Source organism: Pongo pygmaeus, chromosome 6, assembly GCF_028885625.2.
Source record: "Pongo pygmaeus isolate AG05252 chromosome 6, NHGRI_mPonPyg2-v2.0_pri, whole genome shotgun sequence".
NCBI lineage: Eukaryota > Metazoa > Chordata > Mammalia > Primates > Hominidae > Pongo > Pongo pygmaeus.
In genome coordinates, this window is record NC_072379.2 from 47,042,269 (window position 1) to 47,060,680 (window position 18,412).

An 18,412-nucleotide genomic window follows, 5' to 3' on the forward strand; every position below is an offset into this window, starting at 1 on the left:
AGTGTAAATAGTAAATAGTGAAATAAATAAACCAGCTGAGAGATGGGGGGAAGAAAAGTTCTTAATGATAAGATTGGCAGAGACTGCTTGGGATAAAGCTGAGGAAGAAGAGGTGGCTCCCCAGGCTACAGATTTAGATTTTGAGTGAGAAGACAAAGTCTCTGTCTCCAGAAAGTGTACGGACTCAGACCTCGCTGGGATTCTCCTGGTGTTGGCTCCCTCACTGGGTGAAGTTCCCTTGCTGAATGCTCTAATAGATCCCTTCACTTCTACCTCATGGCACTTGCTGCTGTCTTAGTGACATATTTGTGTAAGTCTTTGGTGAATGTACATCTTCTTCACTACACCATAAGCTCCATGAAGGAAGAGCTCATGGCATCTGTCTTGCCCACCAACACAGCCAAGCTTCCTGGTACCAATGCCAGACACATGGTAGGTGGTCAATAAATATTTCCATTAAATAGATTTTTTTGTACTCATTGAACAAGCAACTGGATTTCCCAAGCATAGTCTCTGAGAGCCACCAAGAATGGGCTTGTTTTCATGGTTGGATCAGGAGCCAAATGGAGGCAATGGCTGAGGTATCTGGAAGGATATTTCTGCATTGTTGTAGATAAATGATAATATTGGGACTTTCTTCTTCCCCTCTCTTTGTATTTTATTTCCTTGCTAACTGCTTTACATTATACAGCTTTCTGACTTCACATAAAGCCATGTGCTCGGTCATACACTCACTCTTAGTCTTCATCATTCCTGTCCACCATCTTTCTTTTGTTAGTGTACACTCCAGCTTTAACTCTGGGTCTTAGCCTTGCCCACCTCTTACTTCTTAACTCACTCAGTTAAGGAGCTCATTTCAAAATGTTTCAAACAGGGACAATCCAGACTTTAAAACGTTGTAACAGAGAAACAGAGGAATTGATGTTTCTTCATTGCTTTACCTAATTTTATTTCTGTAGCATTTGATACTCGTCCACTTCCTACTTTTTTGAAATACTTGGATGCTAGATCACCACACTCTGGGTTTCTCTTTTAGTTACCCAACCATTTCTTCTCTCATTTTTCATCTTCCATTCCTTAAATGCTGATGTTTCCCAAGAGGGACTCTTGGTCTTCCTTCCCTTGCTTCTCATGTTTTTTTCCGATTTTTTTTCTTCCCTTGCTCCTCTTGCTTTCTCTGGTGTCTCATTTGTTTTCAGCTAGAACAAATGTACTCATGATTTGACTCCCATGTACTCACAACTCAACTCCAAGTACATGTTCTCATTAATTCTTCTTTGTGTTTTGCTATAGACTCCTAAATGGTTTGCTCACAGTAGATGGTTTACTTCAGTTCAACCTCTCTAGTGCTATCAGAGTTATTTTCTTGAAAAACAAAAAAAAAAGCTAAGCTTTTAAAATACCTTTTACACGTTTAACAGGTCCTGTTCCCCATGCCACCCAACTGGGTGAGTCCCTCCAACAGGGGTTGTCAGACACCCTATATAGGAGTGATCCTACTGGCATCAGGTTGGTGCCCCTTGAGGTCAGAGGTCCCAGAAGAAGGAGGAGGCACCCATCTTTGCTGTTCTCCAGCCTCCTTGAATGACATATCCAGGCATGGGAGTGAATCGGATGAGTAGGGCCTGAAGTGAACCCCCAACAAACTGCAGCAGCCCTACAGAAGAGGGACTTGACCACTGAAAGGAAAACAAGCAGAAGGCAACAACAACAACATCATCAACAACAACAACAACAACAACAAGCCCCCACAAAAACCCCATCCAAGGATCAGCAGCCTCAAAGACTGAAACTAGACAAACTCACAAAGATGAGAAAGAATCAATGAAAAAATGCTGAAAACCCAAAAGACCAGAGTGCCTCTTCTCCTCCAAATGATCACAACGTCTCTCCAACAAGGGCACAGAACTGGATGGAGGATCAGGTGAACTACTTGACAGAAGTATCAGAAGATAGGTAATAAAAACTATGATGAGCTAAAGGAGCATGTTCTAACCCAATGCAAAGAAGCTAAGAACCTTGATAAAAGGTTTGAGGAATTGCTAACTAGCATAACCAGTTTAGAGAGGAACATAAATGACCTGATGGAACTGAAAAACACTGCACAAGAACTTCGTGAAGCATACACAAATATCAATAGCCAAATCGATCAAGTGGAAGAAAGGATATCAGAGTTTGAAGACCACCTTGCTGAAATAAGGCATGCAGACAAGACTAGAGAAAAAAAGAAAGAAAAGGAATGAACAAAGCCTCCAAGAAATACGGGACTTCATCAAAAGACCAAATCTATGATTGACTGGAGTACCAGAATGAGATAGGGAGAATGGAAACAAGCTGGAAAACACACTTCAGGATATTATCTGGGAGAACTTCCCCAACCTAGCAAGAAAGGCCAACATGCAAATTCAGGAAATACAGAGAATACCATTAAGATATTTCATGAGAAGATCAACCCCAAGACACATAATCATTAGATTCTCCAAGGGCAAAATGAAGGAAAAACTGTTAAGGGCAGCCAGAGACAAAAGCCAGGTCACCTACAAAGGGAAGCCCATCCCACTAACAGCAGACCTCTCAGCAGAAACTCTACAAGCCAGAATAGATTGGGGGCCAATATTTAACATTCTTAAAGAAAAGAATTTTCAATCTAGAATTTCATATCCAGCCAAACTAAGCTTCATAAGCGAAGGAGAAATAAAATCATTTCCAGACAAGCAAATGCTGAGGCATTTTTTTACCACCATACCTGCCCTGCAAGAGCTCCTGAAAGAAGCACTAAATATGGAAAGGAAAAACTGGTACCAGCCACTGCAAAAACACACCAAAAAGCCCAGGTGTGGTGGCTCATGCCTGTAATCCCAGCACTTTGGGAGGCCGAGGTGGGTGGATCACCTAAGGTCAGGGTTTGAGACCAGCCGGGCCAACATGGCGAAACCCTGTCTCTACTAAAAATACAAGAAATAGCCAGGTGTGGTGGTGCATGCCTGTAATCCCAGCTACTCAGGAGGCTGAGGCAGGAGAATCAGTTGAACCCAGGAGGCAGAGGTTGCAGTGAGCTGAGATTGTGCCTTTGCACACCAGCCTGGCGGACAAGAGTGAAAATCCGTTTCAAAAAAACAAAACAGAAACAAAAACAAAAAACACCAAAATATAAAGACCAATGACACTATGAAGAAACTGCATCAACTAGTGTGCAAAATAACAAAATAGCAGCATGATGACAGAATCAAATTCATACATAACAATACTAACCTTAAATGTAAATGGGGTAAATGCCCTAATTAAAAGACACAGACTGGCAGATTGGATAAAGAGTCAAGACCCATTGGTGTATTGTATTCAGGAGACCCATCTCATATGCAAAGACACACGTAGGCTCAAAATAAAGGGATGGAAGAAAATTTACCAAGCAAATGGAAAGGAAAAAAAAAAAAACAAAAAAAACAGGGGTTGCAATCCTAGTCTCTGATAAAATAGACTTTAAACTAGCAAAGATCAAAAAAGACAAAGAAGGGAACAATTCAACAAGAAGAGCTAACTATTCTAAACATATATGTACCCAATACAGCAGCACCCAGATTCATCAAACAAGCTCTTAGAGACCTACAAAGAGACTTAGACTCCCACACGATAATAGTGGGAGACTTTAACACCCCAATGTCAGTATTAGACAGATCAATAAGACAGAAGATTAACAAGGATATTCAAGACTTGAACTCAGCTCTGGATCAAGTGACCTAATAGACCTAACAGAACTCTCCACCCCAAATCAACAGAATATACATTCTTCTCAGTGCCACATGGCACTTATTCTAAAATCAACCACATAATTGGAAATAAAACACTCCTCATCAAATGTGAAAGAACTGAAATCATAACAGTCTCTCAGACCACAGTGTGATCAAATTAGAACTCAGGATTAAGAAACTCATTCTAGTTCTAGATCCTTGAGGAATCGCCACACTGTCTTCCACAATGGTTGAACTAGTTTACAGTCCCACCAACAGTGTAAAAGTGTTCCTATTTCTCCACATCCTCTCTAGCATCTGTTGTTTCCTGACTTTTTGATGATCGCCATTCTAACTGGTGTGAGATGGTATCTCATTGTGGTTTTGATTTGCATTTCAGCCCAGCCATCCCATTACTGGGTATAAACCCAAACGATTATAAATCATGCTGCTATAAAGACACATGCACACGTATGTTTATTGCGGCACTACTCACAATAGCAAAGACTTGGAACAACCCAAATGTCCATCAATGATAGACTGGATTAAGAAAATGTGGCACATATACACCATGGAATACTATGCAGCCATAAAAAAGGATGAGTTCATGTCCTTTGTAGGGACATGGATGAAGCTGGAAACCATCATTCTCAGCAAACTATCACACGGACAAAAAACCAAACATCACATGTTCTCACTCATAGGTGGGAATTGAACAATGAGAACACTTGGACACAGGAAGGGGAACATCACACACCAGGGTCTGTTGTGGGGTGGGGGGAGGGGGGCGGGATAGCATTAGGAGATATACCTAATGTAAAGGACGAGTTAATGGGTGCAGCACACCACCATGGCACATGTATACATATGGAACAAACCTGCACGTTGTGCACATGTACCCTAGAGCTTAAAGTATAATAATAAAAAAAAAGAAACTCAAAACCACATGATTACATGGAAATTGAACAACCTGCTCCTAGATGACTCCTGGGTAAATAATGAAATTAAGGCAGAAATCAAGAAGTTCTTTGAAACTAATGAGAACAAAGACACAATGTACCAGAATCTCTGGGACACAGCTAAGGCAGTGTTAAGAGGGAAATTTATACCACTAAATGCTCACATCAGAAAGCTAGAAAGTTCTCAAATCCACATCCTAACATCATAATTAACTGGAGAGGCAAGAGCAAACTAATCCAAAAGCTAGCAGAAGACAAGAAATAACTGAGATCAGAGAAGAACTGAAGGAGATAGAGACAAGAAAAACCTTTCCAAAAATTAATGAATCCAGGAGCCGGTTTTTTGAAAAAAATTAACAAAATAGGTAGACCACTAGCTAGACTAACAAAGACGAAAAGAGATAAGAATCAAACAGACACAATAAAAAGTGATAAAGGGGATATCACCACTGATCTCACAGAAATACAAACTACCACCAGGTAACACTATAAACATCTCCGCACAAATAAACTAGAAAATCTAGAAGAAATGAATAAATTCCTAGACACATACACCCTCCCAAGACTAAACCAGGAGGAAGACAAATCCCTGAATAGACCAATAACAAGTTCTGAAATTGAGGCAGTAATTAATAGCCTACCAACCAAAAAAAGCCCAGGACCAGATGGAGTCACAGCTGAATTCTACCAGAAATACAGAGAGGAGCTGGTATCATTGCTTCTGGAACTATTCCAAACAATTGAAAAGGAGGGACTCCTCCCTAACTAATTTTATGAAGCCAGCACCATTCTGATACCACAACCGGGAAGAGACACAACAAAAAAAGAAAACTTCAGGCCAATATTCCTGATGAACACAGATGCAAAAATCCTCAATAAAATACTGGCAAACCAAATCCAGCAGCAGATCAAAACTTATCCACCACGATCAAGTCGGCTTCATCCCTGGGATGCAAGGCTGGTTCAACATATGCAAATGAATAAGCGTAATCCATCACATAAAGAGAATCAAAGACAAAAACCACATGATTATCTCAATAGATGCACAAAAAGCCTTTGATAAAATTCAACATCCCTTCATGTTAAAAGCTCTCAATAAACTAGGTATTGATGGAACATATCTCAAAATAGTAAGAGCTATTTATGACAAACCCACAGCCAATATCATATTGAATGGGCAAAAGCTGGAAGCATTCCCTTTGAAAACTGGTACAAGACAAGGATGCCCTCTCTCACTACTCCTATTCAACATAGTATTGGAAGTTCTGGCCAGGGCAATCAGGCGAGAGAGGAAAATGAAGGGTATTCAAATGGGAAAAGAGGAAGTCAAATTGTCTCTGTTTGCAGACGACATGATTTTATATTTAGAAAACCCCATCATCTCGGCCCCAAAACTCCTTAAACTAATAAGCAAGTTCAGCAAAGTCTCAGGATACAAAATCAATGTGCAAAAATCACAAGCATTCTTTTACACAAACAATAGACAAGCAGAGAGCCAAATCATGAATGAACTCCCATTCACAATCACTACAAAGAGAATAAAATACCTAGGATACAGCTAACAGGGGATGTGAAGGACCTTTTTAAGGAGAACTACAAACCACTGCTCAATGAAATAAGAGAGGACACAAACAAATGGAAAAACATTCCATCCTTTTGGATAGGAAGAATCAATATTGTGAAAATGGCCATACTGCCCAGAGTAATTTATAGATTCAATGCTATACCCATCAAACTACCACTGACATTCTTCACAGAATTAGAAAAAACTATTTTAAATTTCATATGGAATCAAAGAAGACCCCATATAGCCAAGACAATCCTAAGCAAAAAGAACAAAGCTGGAGGCATCACTCCGCCTTACTTCAAACTATACTACAAGGCTACAGTAACCAAAATAGTGTGGTACTGGCACCAAAACAGATATATAGACCAATGGAGCACAATAGAGACCTCAAAAATAACACCACACATCTAAAACTATCTGATCTTGGACAAACCTGACAAAAACAATGGAGAAAGGATTCCCTATTTAATAAATGGTGCTGGGAAAACTGGCTAGCCACATGCAGAAAACTAAAACTGGACCCCTTCCTTACACCTTATACAAAAATTAACTCAAGATGGATTAGACTTAAATGTAAAACCCCACACCATAAAAACCCTAGAAGAAAACCTAGGCAATACCATTCAGGATGTAGGCATGGGCAAAGACTTCATGGCAAAAATGCCAAAAGCAGTGGCAAGAAATGCCAAAATTGACAAATGAGATCTAATTAAACTAAAGAGCTTCTGCACAGCAAAAGAAACTAGCATCAGAATGAACAGGCAACCTACAGAATGGAGAAAATTTTTGCAATCTATCCATCTGACAAAGGTCTAATATCCAGAATTTACCAGGAACTTAAACAAATTTACAAGAAAAAAACAATCCCATGAAAAAGTGGGCAAAGGATATGAACAGACTTCTCAAAAGAATAAATTTACACAGCCAACAAACATATGAAAAAAAGCTCAACATCACTGATCATCAGAGAAATGCAAATGAAAACCACAATGAAATACCATCTCATGCCAATCAGAATGGTGATTATTAAAAAGTCAGGAAACAAGAGATGCTGACGAGGCTGTGGAGAAATAGGAACACGTTTACACTGTTGGTGGGAATGTAAATTAGTTCAACCATCGTGGAAGACAGTATGGCAATTCCTCAAGGATCTAGAACCTGGAATATCATTTGACCCCACAATCCCATTACTGGGTATATACCCAAAAGAATATAAATCTTTCTACTGTAAGGACATATGCACATGTATATTTATTGCAGCACTATTTACAATAGCAAAGACATGGAACCAACCCAAATGCCCATCAGTGATAGACTGGATAAGGCAAATGTGGTACATATACACCATGGAATACTACGCTGCCATAAAAAGGAATGAGATCATGTTCTTTGCAGGGATATGGATGAAGCTGGAAGCCATCATCCTCAGCAAACTAACACAGGAAAAGAAAACCAAACACCTCATGTTCTCACTCATAATGGGGAGTTGAACATTGAGAACAGATGGACACAGAGAGGGGAACAACACACACCAGGGCCTGTTAGGGGGTCGGGTGTGAGGAGGGAACTTAGAGGATGGGTCAATAAATGCAGCAACCACCATGGCACATGTATACCTATGTAACAAACCTGCACGTTCTGCACATGAATCTCATTTTTTTGTGTGTTTTTTTTTGTTTTTTGTTTTTGTTTTTTTTCTTTAGAAGAAGTTAAAAAAAAACCCCAAAAACAAACCTTTCATAGATCTCCGGGGCTTGGCTGCAAAGTAAATCATCACCATCATCATCACCATCACCATCATCATCACCATCACCATCATCATCACGATCATCACGACTATGTTAGTGCTTACTGTATGCCAGGCACTATTCTGACCACTTTCTATGTATATTAACTCATTTAATCCTCAAAACCACCCTGTGAGGTAGCTACTGGTGTATCTCCACTTTACAAATGAGGTAACAGGGGCACAAAGATGATATGTAGTGTGTTCAAGATCACACAGAGAAAAAGTCCATCCTTTTTAGATTGTTTATAGAGCCCTTCCATGAATGTCCTCTGCCTCCTCTCTGCTCCAATCACATGAGCCTTTCTCCTGTTTCTCAACACTCCATCCTCTTTCCCATTTCCCTGCCTTTGTGCCTGCCATTCCCTCTGCTTGGAATGTTGTTAACCCTTCATTTACTTGGTTAACTCATACCCAACTGTCTGGACTCCATTCCCAAGCCATTATCTCTGGGAGGACTAAAAACTCTCCGGGCAGAGTTGGTCACTTCCAACTCTGTGGTGACTCCTGCCCTGTCACAGGACAGTCTCTGCTCTACTGCACAACAGATTCTGCTTATAAATCTGTGTCCTCTACAGGGTGATGAGCTCCCTAAAATCTGAAAGCATCTCTCCTTTATTTCTGTTTCTTCACATTTATCAGGGGCCTGCTGTACAGTAGGTTATCAAAAAATGTTTGTTGAAGGAGCCAATTAACCAGACACTCCATGAGGTCAGGGACCACACCTTTCTTCTGTGCTGTGGACCCAATCTCTAGCACAAACACATAGGAAGCTCTCAATTGATATTTGAATGGAAAAATTAACTGGATCATCATGGTTTTGTGAAATTCAACCAAGCAGAACTTCCTGTTTTTCATTTCCTCATTTGTAGGCAGTGGTTTCAGCAGCAGCACCTTGGGATCTCTTAATATTTAATAATTTTTTCATTCACAGTTAAGGCATGAGTGTTCTTGGTTTCTTTTTGACCTCATTTTGAAAATCTGAAAATTAAGTATCTTGAGCACAGATTAATAAGAATACATCCCTATTGAATTTTAGGGCACTCTCTCTGTTTGTAATTTAATATATTCTTATTTTTATATTACAGAGGTATTTAGTTATCACTCATATTCATTAAGAATGAAAAATAGAGTTACATGCCATTTTATAAGTATCGATATGTTCAGATGAGTGAGATCAAATATTTTGTAATGTAAAAGTTACTTTTCATTGATTGAGACCAAAGAGGAGGAGCTGGGTAAGGACAGTGTCCTCTGCCATGGCTGCCTTGGCCTGGAACATTTACCTGCTGGCCGGGCTTGATGGGTGACAGCGTGATGCCCTGGGTGTTGATCACGGGCAGGATCTGGTTCCCAATGACTGTGGCGATGATCTGGCCCTGGGCGTTTGTTAGGAGCTGGGGGGTGATTGGCTGCACTTGCAAGCCCTGAGTGCTGCTCGCTGCTTGGCTCGATGGCCCCGGATTAGGCATCAGTGGAATGGTCCCGATAATCTGCAAGAGAGGCCCAAAGGTGAGGAGCTGGCTCCGTGAAGGGTCTGCGCATGCAACTGAAGACCACGCAGTGCCTGATCTCTCTAGGATGCTCCCTGGGAGCCGACTCAGAATCTGCAAGCAGCTCTGGAGGGGGGCGTGGTGGAAGAAAGTGGCAGGGGCAGGAATCTAAAGAAGAGATAAGTACACACGAACTGAGCTCATGTGATGGAAGGGAGAAACATCTTATTTAAAAATAAAATCAAGCATCTGTTAAGGTATAAACATGCAGTTTTTGCCAGGGCAGGTCTGACATCTGCTTTCTCTCAGAACCAGAGGAAGGATGGGCTTCTCACAGCACTCAAGGCCCTCTTCCACCTAGAAAGCTGCATCCCCACCACCCCCCAACCCCGGGGGGCTCCACACTTCCTGAACTAGGGGATCCTCTGACATTCTTTCCTCTGCCTCCTTCCCTCCACCGACATCCAGCTCCTCTCTCAATGTCGGGGGAGGGGCTCCCCAGTACCCCCAGCAGGATTGGGGCCTCACACACCCTGGTGTTCACAGTGGTGGAGAGTCTGGGCTCTGGAGACAGAGTGACAGGATTCCATTCCCAGCTGTGCCACTTACTGACTGTGGCACATTTGTCAAGGGACCTAAGCTTTCTGAAGGCTTGAGAGAATTGAGATTATAAACAAGCTTTTGAAACTCCTAAAATAGAGGTGAAATGACTACTGAGGACTGAAATCGGAAAGAAAGTGCCTTTTAAATGATGTATTTTAAATCCAGGGCCTAAAGGCGAGGGGCTTGGGGCTTCTGTGGCAGGTGGCAGGAGAGGCTCTTCTCTGCATCCAGTGGCTTCTGGCTTCAACGAGGGACCGTGGGGACTGACCGCAGGAGGGGCCTGGCCAGATCCAGTTACTGTGCCAAGGAGAAAGGCACCATGAATAGAAACAGCAAATGGACAGACCGGGTGTCCATAGAATCTGGACATAGAGACCATACTGTTAGGGACACACCGTTAGTAACAGATGTAATCTGTAAAAACCTAAAACATGATCTGTATTTCCAGCTGTGGTGGCATCTCCTGAGAAGTGACATGGCACTGGCTGTGTGAATGCTTTCCTGCCTCCATACACGGTAGGATGGTTACCTAGCTCTGCTTTCTGGTCGCCTTCAAGGGCTCCGGCTCCCAGAGGTGAAATCTGGTGATCTGGCCTGGTGGCCACCAGGCCACAGTAATAAGATCTCAGGAAGTGTTTTCACACATATGATTCCTGTGCATTCTATATTCTTACAACACCTCCGTGAAGTAATATTTGTCATGCCTCTGCTTACTAGACAAGACACAGGGGCACAGGGAGGCCAAGCAACTCAGCTGAGTCTCTTCACAGAAGCGTTTGTAAGTGACAATCTGGGGCTACAGTCCAGGTCTGGCTGACCCCAAGCACTCGCTTTTCCATCCTTCCCCCTAGCTGCCACAGCATGGAGGACCTTGGAGGGTGCCAGCTCTTAGAAAACACACTGTGTGTCTTGTTTACAATTTCCCACTAGATGAAAGGCTGCTGGTGGGCTGGGTTTGTAGATGATACTGCTTTCTACCCGCACAATACCCTGAGCAGTGCTTTGAACATAGTTTCTCAGTAAATGTTGTCTGACTGAGTGGTTTCTAGACTCAGCTGTCACTGGGACTCCAGATGCAGCTGGAACCACAGGAGAACTGCAAGACCATGCCATTCAGTGACAGATCGTGCTGGAGAAAGCCTCCTCATCCCTAGGCCATTGCTTCCACCACAAAAGCCCCTGTGGGATGGCACTAATGGAGGACCTGTGCGGATATCAAGTATCAATGGCATTTGTCAATAGAGGCCGATAAAGGTCAAGTAATTACTGTGAGAGTGGTCAGCTGTCCCCTAGGGAGTATGGCAGGGCTGCTGTCTCACTGAGCAAGCCTGCAGTGCCTGGCCCGCAGCATCAGCAATGAGCACGTCCCATCAGTGCGGGCAAGGTCAGGAGGCGTCCACATCAATAGATCATGGTGCATAAGTACTTTATTGATGAGTGGTCTTGCATTAAACAGCCAGGATTCAAAGGCTGGCTCCTGTGACCCCACAGACAACGTAAGAGAGGCCCAGGAACAGGCCTCCCATCTTCAGCCTATGTTGGATAACTCCTCTTTCCACACATGCACAATGAAAACTCAGCCACTGACCCACCCACTCTGGCCTTCTCCAGTGTCTTAGGCCTTTGCAGCCTCATTTCATCCTATCGGCCTGAGCTGAAAGCTTGTGGAAGCTGAATGCATCTATGGGGCAGGGCTGTGGGTCCTGTTTGGGGCAGGGTGTCGGCGCGATTGAGAGCCAGTGGGAGCAAGTAGCCTGAGAGAATGGTTCAGGGTGAGCACAGCACATGACAGTTACAGAACTCATTGTGATGAAGAGAGAGGCGTTCTGTCCCGGGAAGATTGACACCAGCCTGTGCTCGCCTCTGCAGTAATGAAATACTCTGCCTGCTACCTGGGTGGAATGAAGAAGAAAGGCAAATGCAAACAAGTCATCGGCCTCTTGCTTAAGCACAACCTCACTTTCAACTGTGTGCCAGCACGTTACTAAAACATGGTGCTGCCTATGTTCCTCCCCACCGTGTCCTCTCTTTTTTTCTAGGCCTGAGCATCACTTATCAAGGATAGGATAACAGTAGTGTCAGAGCCAGAGGAATCTGTAATGACCTGACTATTGGTGCTTTTAACAGAGAGTCTGCCTTCGAGGTGGGGGTGGGGAGTCAAGAGCAGTTCTAAAGTCAGGAAGCCTTTGGTGACACTATGCGTTTCTTATTTTTGTTCCCCTTTCAGGGGCATTGCGGTCGCCATCTCAATGTGTCAAAAACTCAGTAGTGCATTATGGGGAATTTCATCATATTCCCGAATGTATCACAATATGTTGGTTTCAATTGGCTCCCATTCATTGAAGGGTAAAGATGGTCACACACTGTGTCATCTAAATATTCTCTGATGTGCCTATTTCACTTATGCTGGCTCTGATTCCTCTTAGCACGGCCACAGATCTAATCAGAACTCCTCCATGGACTTTGACTTCACAGAGGTTGCAAGAAGGGAACCAGGGGAGCTGAGAAGGCAAAGATCTGAGACTCTCTGTACTCATGAGAAGTTGTCCATTTCACCTGTGGAAATCATATTTTAAATTAAAGGCCTTTTGTTATTCAAGGGAAGTATTTGCATCTACATATGTTTCAACTAAATCAGGAAATGAAAATGGAGGTTTGACAAGGCCGTAGGGGAATCTTTTATTTGAGAGTAAAGGTAGAAAGAGGATGCTTTTGGGACACTTGCAGTCCTAAAACTAGCTTTTGGAGTTTGACTTCCCAGCTCCCAGAAGCTAAGATTTACTGCTAGGAGAAGTCCTGATGGAAGGATTTGCCACTGAGCACATGGACAACTAGGCTGTGACTCCTGTTCAAGCCACTCAGTGTACCAGACAGATTTATGTTCTCCTGAAATGCCGAGGATTCCTTCAGAGCAGCCTAATACTGCTTCTCTCTATAAACACTGTGTCAGGTGCCATGAAGGATGCCAAGAAGATGCAACTGGGGCAGGGGAGGGGTAAACAAGACAGGTACCTTGAATGCAGAGATTCCAACAATCCAAGGGTGGAAATGATGAGCACCAAATGAGTTAGCAAGTACTTTTTGAGAAAAATGTCTATACCCACGTGGTGAGTGTGCAAAAGACTATTGGGAATGAATGAGTTACTTCCGAGGAAGAAGGGTGGGGATGGTCCAAGAGGCCTTCACAGAAGAAATGGGGGCCAAGCAGGGTCTGGAGATTGGGTACAATTTGGGGAAGGCAGAGAAACCATTCTAAACAAGAGATCAGCCTAAAGGTGAGAAACATGGGGGGTGGGGAGTTGGATGCAAGAAAAGGTTGAGACAGTTTAGCCTGGGAGGGTCAAATTCCATCCAGCCAAGGGGTTCCGATGAGTGAGGTTTTTTTTTTATTATTATTATACTTTAAGTTCTAGGGTACATGTGCACAATGTGCAGGTTTCTAACATTGTATACATCTGCCATGTTGGTGTGCTGCACCCATTAACTCGTCATTTACATTAGGTATATCTCCTAATGCTACCCCTTCCCCCTCCTCCCATCCTATGACAGGCCCCGGTGTGTGATGTTCCCCACCGTGTGTCTAAGTGTTCTCATTGTTCAATTCCCACCTATGACTGAGAACATGCGGTGTTTGGTTTTCTGTCCTTGTGATAGTTTGCTCAGAATGATGGTTTCCAGCTTCATCCACATCCCTACACAGGACATGAACTTGATGAGTGAGTTTTGACGGGAGTGTAGGGGAGTGCTGAAATGGGGCTATTCCGTGTGAATGTCACTGTGTGGACAGAAAGGACTCAAGTGGTGAGGGACTACAGATATGGAAATCAGTTGTAGACCTAGGATGCTGCTGTAGTGTCCAAGTGTGAAGCAAAATGCCTCAGTGACTCCTTGGCATAGGATTTGCTTGATTCACTAACTTTTGCTTCAATTCAAAAAGCATGGCCTACTCTATGCCCAGGTTGCAACATTAGAAATTTTTCAGTTAAGTTATTGCCCTGTAAATCTCACAGCAAATAGCTCAGGCATTGTTTGCAATGATCCTCTATGTCTTTGCCCCGATTCTTCACCAGTGATGATTCATCTCTGAAAAATGCTTTAACCAGGCCAAGGCCCATACCAGTATTGTAATAATAATTTGTGACCTAAAAGAGTTCCGGCTTCTCTGAAACAGGACTTACTTGATTGTTGCTGTGAATGTCCATCTATCTCTTTCCTTAAATGAGTTAAGAGCATAAGTCACAAAAGAGGAATAAAATTCATATTGTAAGAGCAATGAAAAAAAATCATTCAAATAGTAGTGTTTGCTAGCACATATATTTGAAAGATCCCCATTTCCACAAGAACTTGAGTGACTTATACCCAAATGTGACTATCACTAATTCAGCAGCTATTATAACTTAAGCCATAATGAAGATTAGCTTGCAGTTGTAGCAACCCCAGCAATTCAGGGCTCTGGAGCACCTTTGGATCATGCGGTTACCCTTACACTGCCCTCATGTGCCTCAGTCTCGTTGAGGTAGTCAATAGAGATGAATCATGACTGATGGTGGGTAAAGTGTCCTGAATGTTTTCACTGCTGATGGGTTCACGTCATCAGCAGCAGTCTGAGGATTCTGTCACAGAAGCCCAGGGCATTCAGACAAGTCATCTGATAGGCCACATATCGTTATAGCCAATGATATGTTGTTAAACTCTGTTATGGAGAATGTGATTGCAGACGTCAAATTGACAAGTAATCTTGTGGCCCATATATGTAAGAAAAGGAGACCTATCAATGCTGTCAATCGGTGACTTCCTCAGGTCTTTCAATCCATCAGCAGAGACAATTCTTTCCCAAATATTTGTACAATCTCAGCACATTTTGGTCAACAGATTTTTGTTAACGCTAGCATCATTCTGTCCATTCTTGAACAAAGAGCTTATAACATTTGAGAGCCAGGGAGATGGTGGTGAGTGATCACCAAACAGAAGCAGCCAATTACCTTCTCCTTTCTTTCTGGTCTGGCCACAACTATTCTCTCTTCCTCCAAGTGATGATTTTGTCTTCCTTATATAGTATATTCATTCTAGGCTCACTGTACTCCCAAAGTTAAAGTTAAACTCTCTTAGAATTATTTTGGCAACTCTGATTAGGATAGTGGTTCTGGAAAGGTAGGAAAATACTATTATTTCTCAAACAAAATGAATTTTTCCAAGATGCAAACTAGTGCCTTATTGCATTTGGCTATGTCCAAGATGGGGAAAAAGAGAAGCATGAATATAGAGAGAGGATTTAGCAGAGAATCTAAATCAGAGAATGTAAAGGCATAAAGACAAGCAGATGAAGGCATCTAATCAGAGGAAGACACTAGCCAAAGGGCAAATGGGTTTAATCTTGCAGGAAATGCCAATCCTCTGGCCATGGCTTTCTGGAGCTTTGGAGGTTCCAGGGTTTGGGAAGAAACAGTTTCTTCATTCCCATGACTGACTGACAATGTCTAGCATGGGTATGGGAATAAGAATGGCAGTGTGTTCCAAGATGGTATCACTACAGCCCAGGATATGAGACAAATTACCTTAGACCAACCTGCAAGAAATGGATGACATGTATTTGTTTGATGAGCAACTGTGAGAAAGGATTTTTCTCTTTAATGCTTTTATTAGGGGTACCAATAGGTACTCTAACCCTGGGAATACCCACCTACTTGATGCTTTTCCTTGTCAGTTAGAATTAGAGTCCTTGCTTGGTGCTCTACTGTTTGGTATCAACTTTAGAAACACACTCACAGACAAGAGTAAAGAACTGGAGGTGTCAGGATCCTTAAAATGGCACTTTCTGTCACACTAAGAGAGGAATAATTTGCATGAAAACTGATGTTATTTAAACAGCAATAACAATAATAAAAACAATCCTCTCTCCTAAAAGCTTCATAAGAGCCATTAAAGGTAATTCTCCTTAATAGAGTTTAAGATGTGTACCAAGGAAAAAAAATTCCCCACTGGCTGGATTTAAGCCCAGGCTTTGCCACTAACTAGTAGGAGATCATTGGTGAATTACTTTACCTCTTAGGATCTCAGTCTACTCACCTGTAAAATAGGAATAGTAATGTCCACTTCATAAGGTTACTGTGAGAACTAAGATGATCTATGCAAAGCACTCAACACTGTGGTTTACCAGCCAAATAACTGTTCAATAACAAATGGTCATTTGTAGCTTAATTTTATTTACATGCTTGTGTGGTAACTCCTGGGCATTTGCACTAAATTGCAAAAGCTCTTTTGAATTCTTCTGAATGTTATATTTTTTAAAGTGGAAATTGTTTACCATGATGAATAGAAGATAATAACTTATTATGAAATGTAATTCAATCTTCCCTGTTTTATAATAGAATGCTACGTTGGAAGTTTCCATGGGGGCACCAAGACCCGACTGGTGCTGCATTCCAGGGGAGGGACTAGACTTTGTGCTGGATTTACAGAGGAGGTTACTGAGAACCAGCTAGACAGTTCCAGAACTCAGACCCTGACAATGAGGATAGACACAGAATTTTTGAAAAATCTGTGTCTTCCTCACTTCCAGAGGTGGAGCATGGGGAGCTTTCTCCTTACCTCAAGGATAATGAAAGTGGCTGAATAAATATTGTGCTCTGAAATTTGGGGGAAATATTCTTGAGGAATGAAAAGGTGAGAGGCTTTGGCTTTTGAGCTGAGGAGGGAGGAGAGAGAAAAAGGGAGGGTGAGAGAGAGGGAGAGAGAAGAAGAGGGAGGAAGAGAAGAGGGAGGGAGAGACAAAGAGAGTAAGAAAGATCACTGCCTGCCATTGACCCTAGCTACTCTCCCATGACAGCAGGAGTAAGGATGTGTGAGTGTTTCTCTGGGCTCAATATCATGGGTTGGAATGATTTAAAATCCTGTCCCAGAGGACCCCTTGGGGAATGGGCACTGGGACAACACCAGAGAGGGCTTTGAAGAGTAGATCTGGAGAAAACCAAGCTCGGAGCAGGAAGGGGGCAGCTGGAAGAAAACATGGTGCCAATAACAATGAAAGGTCCCAGCTGGGCCTCAAAATAACTCATGAAAGTGCCCCCAAGAGTTGGCCTGAGCCATTGGCTGGTCCAGAGAACAGGAAGCCTTCTGCTATTCTTATCCACTGGTATCTCCTTTCCTCACCTCAACCTGACTGGTCGAGAGCATCACTAGCAAGCTGGAGCAGGATGGGAACCATTCCAACAGGGAGAGCAGGAGGGGCCGGCTACCCTTTCCCACAGCAGCAAGCAGCAGGAAGGAGGCCCCAGTTGGGGCTGCTAATGGCGTTTTAAGTTAGGGTTGCAGTTGGGACTGTTGTCAGGGAACTGGACATCTTATTTGCAATTTAAAGTGGCTATACAAGACTGTGTTACCTGAGATGCCCAGAGAAGTCAAGAAGCAAGAAGCCGCTGAGCTTTCGTTCCAGGACAGAGGAACATCACCATTGAGAAGGCTGAAAGAGGCTGCCTTGCTCTCAAATATTAAGGCCAATAATACACAGAAAAGACATTTTATGAGTCATAATGAGCATCAGGACTTTGTCAACTAAGAATGCTTGAAAAACAGAGGAGAAATGAAGGCAAGAAGGAGACAAGGGAAAAGAGAGAAGAGATAATTTAAGAAGCTAGCTGAGGTGCAGCATTTTAAATTGTGAGCAGAATATATTTTCCCATAAACTATGAATTTGGTTTATTTCTGAGAGGTAGCGGCTGCTATTTATAATACTGATTGTTGAAGTTTCAGCTGACTTAAACATGTATACTATTCGAATGCATTAGTTGCTGAAGTTCCTCTGAAGATTTTGAAACCTTAAACTTATAACAGGAACAGTCAATGCCTACCAACAGGGACAATAGTTATGATATCTAAAAAAAGGTCAGAAGAGTCAGGAGAAGTTTTGACATGGTCATTGACAGGTTAGCAAGGTTATTCCCATTAGTAACCAGAAATATTTACAAGGTATAACAAAGATGTGCTTTTGTGGCTCTTCATTTCCTCTATTATGTTTAATTAAACACCAAACTCCCAAACATGCTCTTGAACAGTCTTTTGTTTGTGTAGTTATTGGGGAAGAAGAAATCTAGTATGTCTGCCTGTGTTTTCCAATTACAAATGATGAAGCAGGGAGAAGAGATTCTATTAGATCTTAATGATGTAAGACAGGATGAATAATGCCAATTCCGAAAGTGCTTTATGGGAATAATTTGCGTATAGAGTGTGGCCTGAACCCTAGTTATGCAGCCCATGAGCAGCAAACCTCGCAGAAGAAA

General features: G+C 42.4%; 1 protein-coding gene across 1 annotated transcript in view; it reads right to left on the reverse strand.

Annotated features, from left to right (window-relative positions):
* POU6F2 (POU class 6 homeobox 2) overlaps positions 1-18,412 on the reverse strand; it is a 478,158-nt gene that overhangs the window by 25,894 nt on the left and 433,852 nt on the right. Inside the window, exon 7 of the mRNA XM_054495337.2 lies at positions 9,327-9,533. Within this exon, the coding sequence (XP_054351312.1) occupies positions 9,327-9,533 (207 nt within the window). The remainder of the gene's footprint in view (positions 1-9,326; positions 9,534-18,412) is intronic.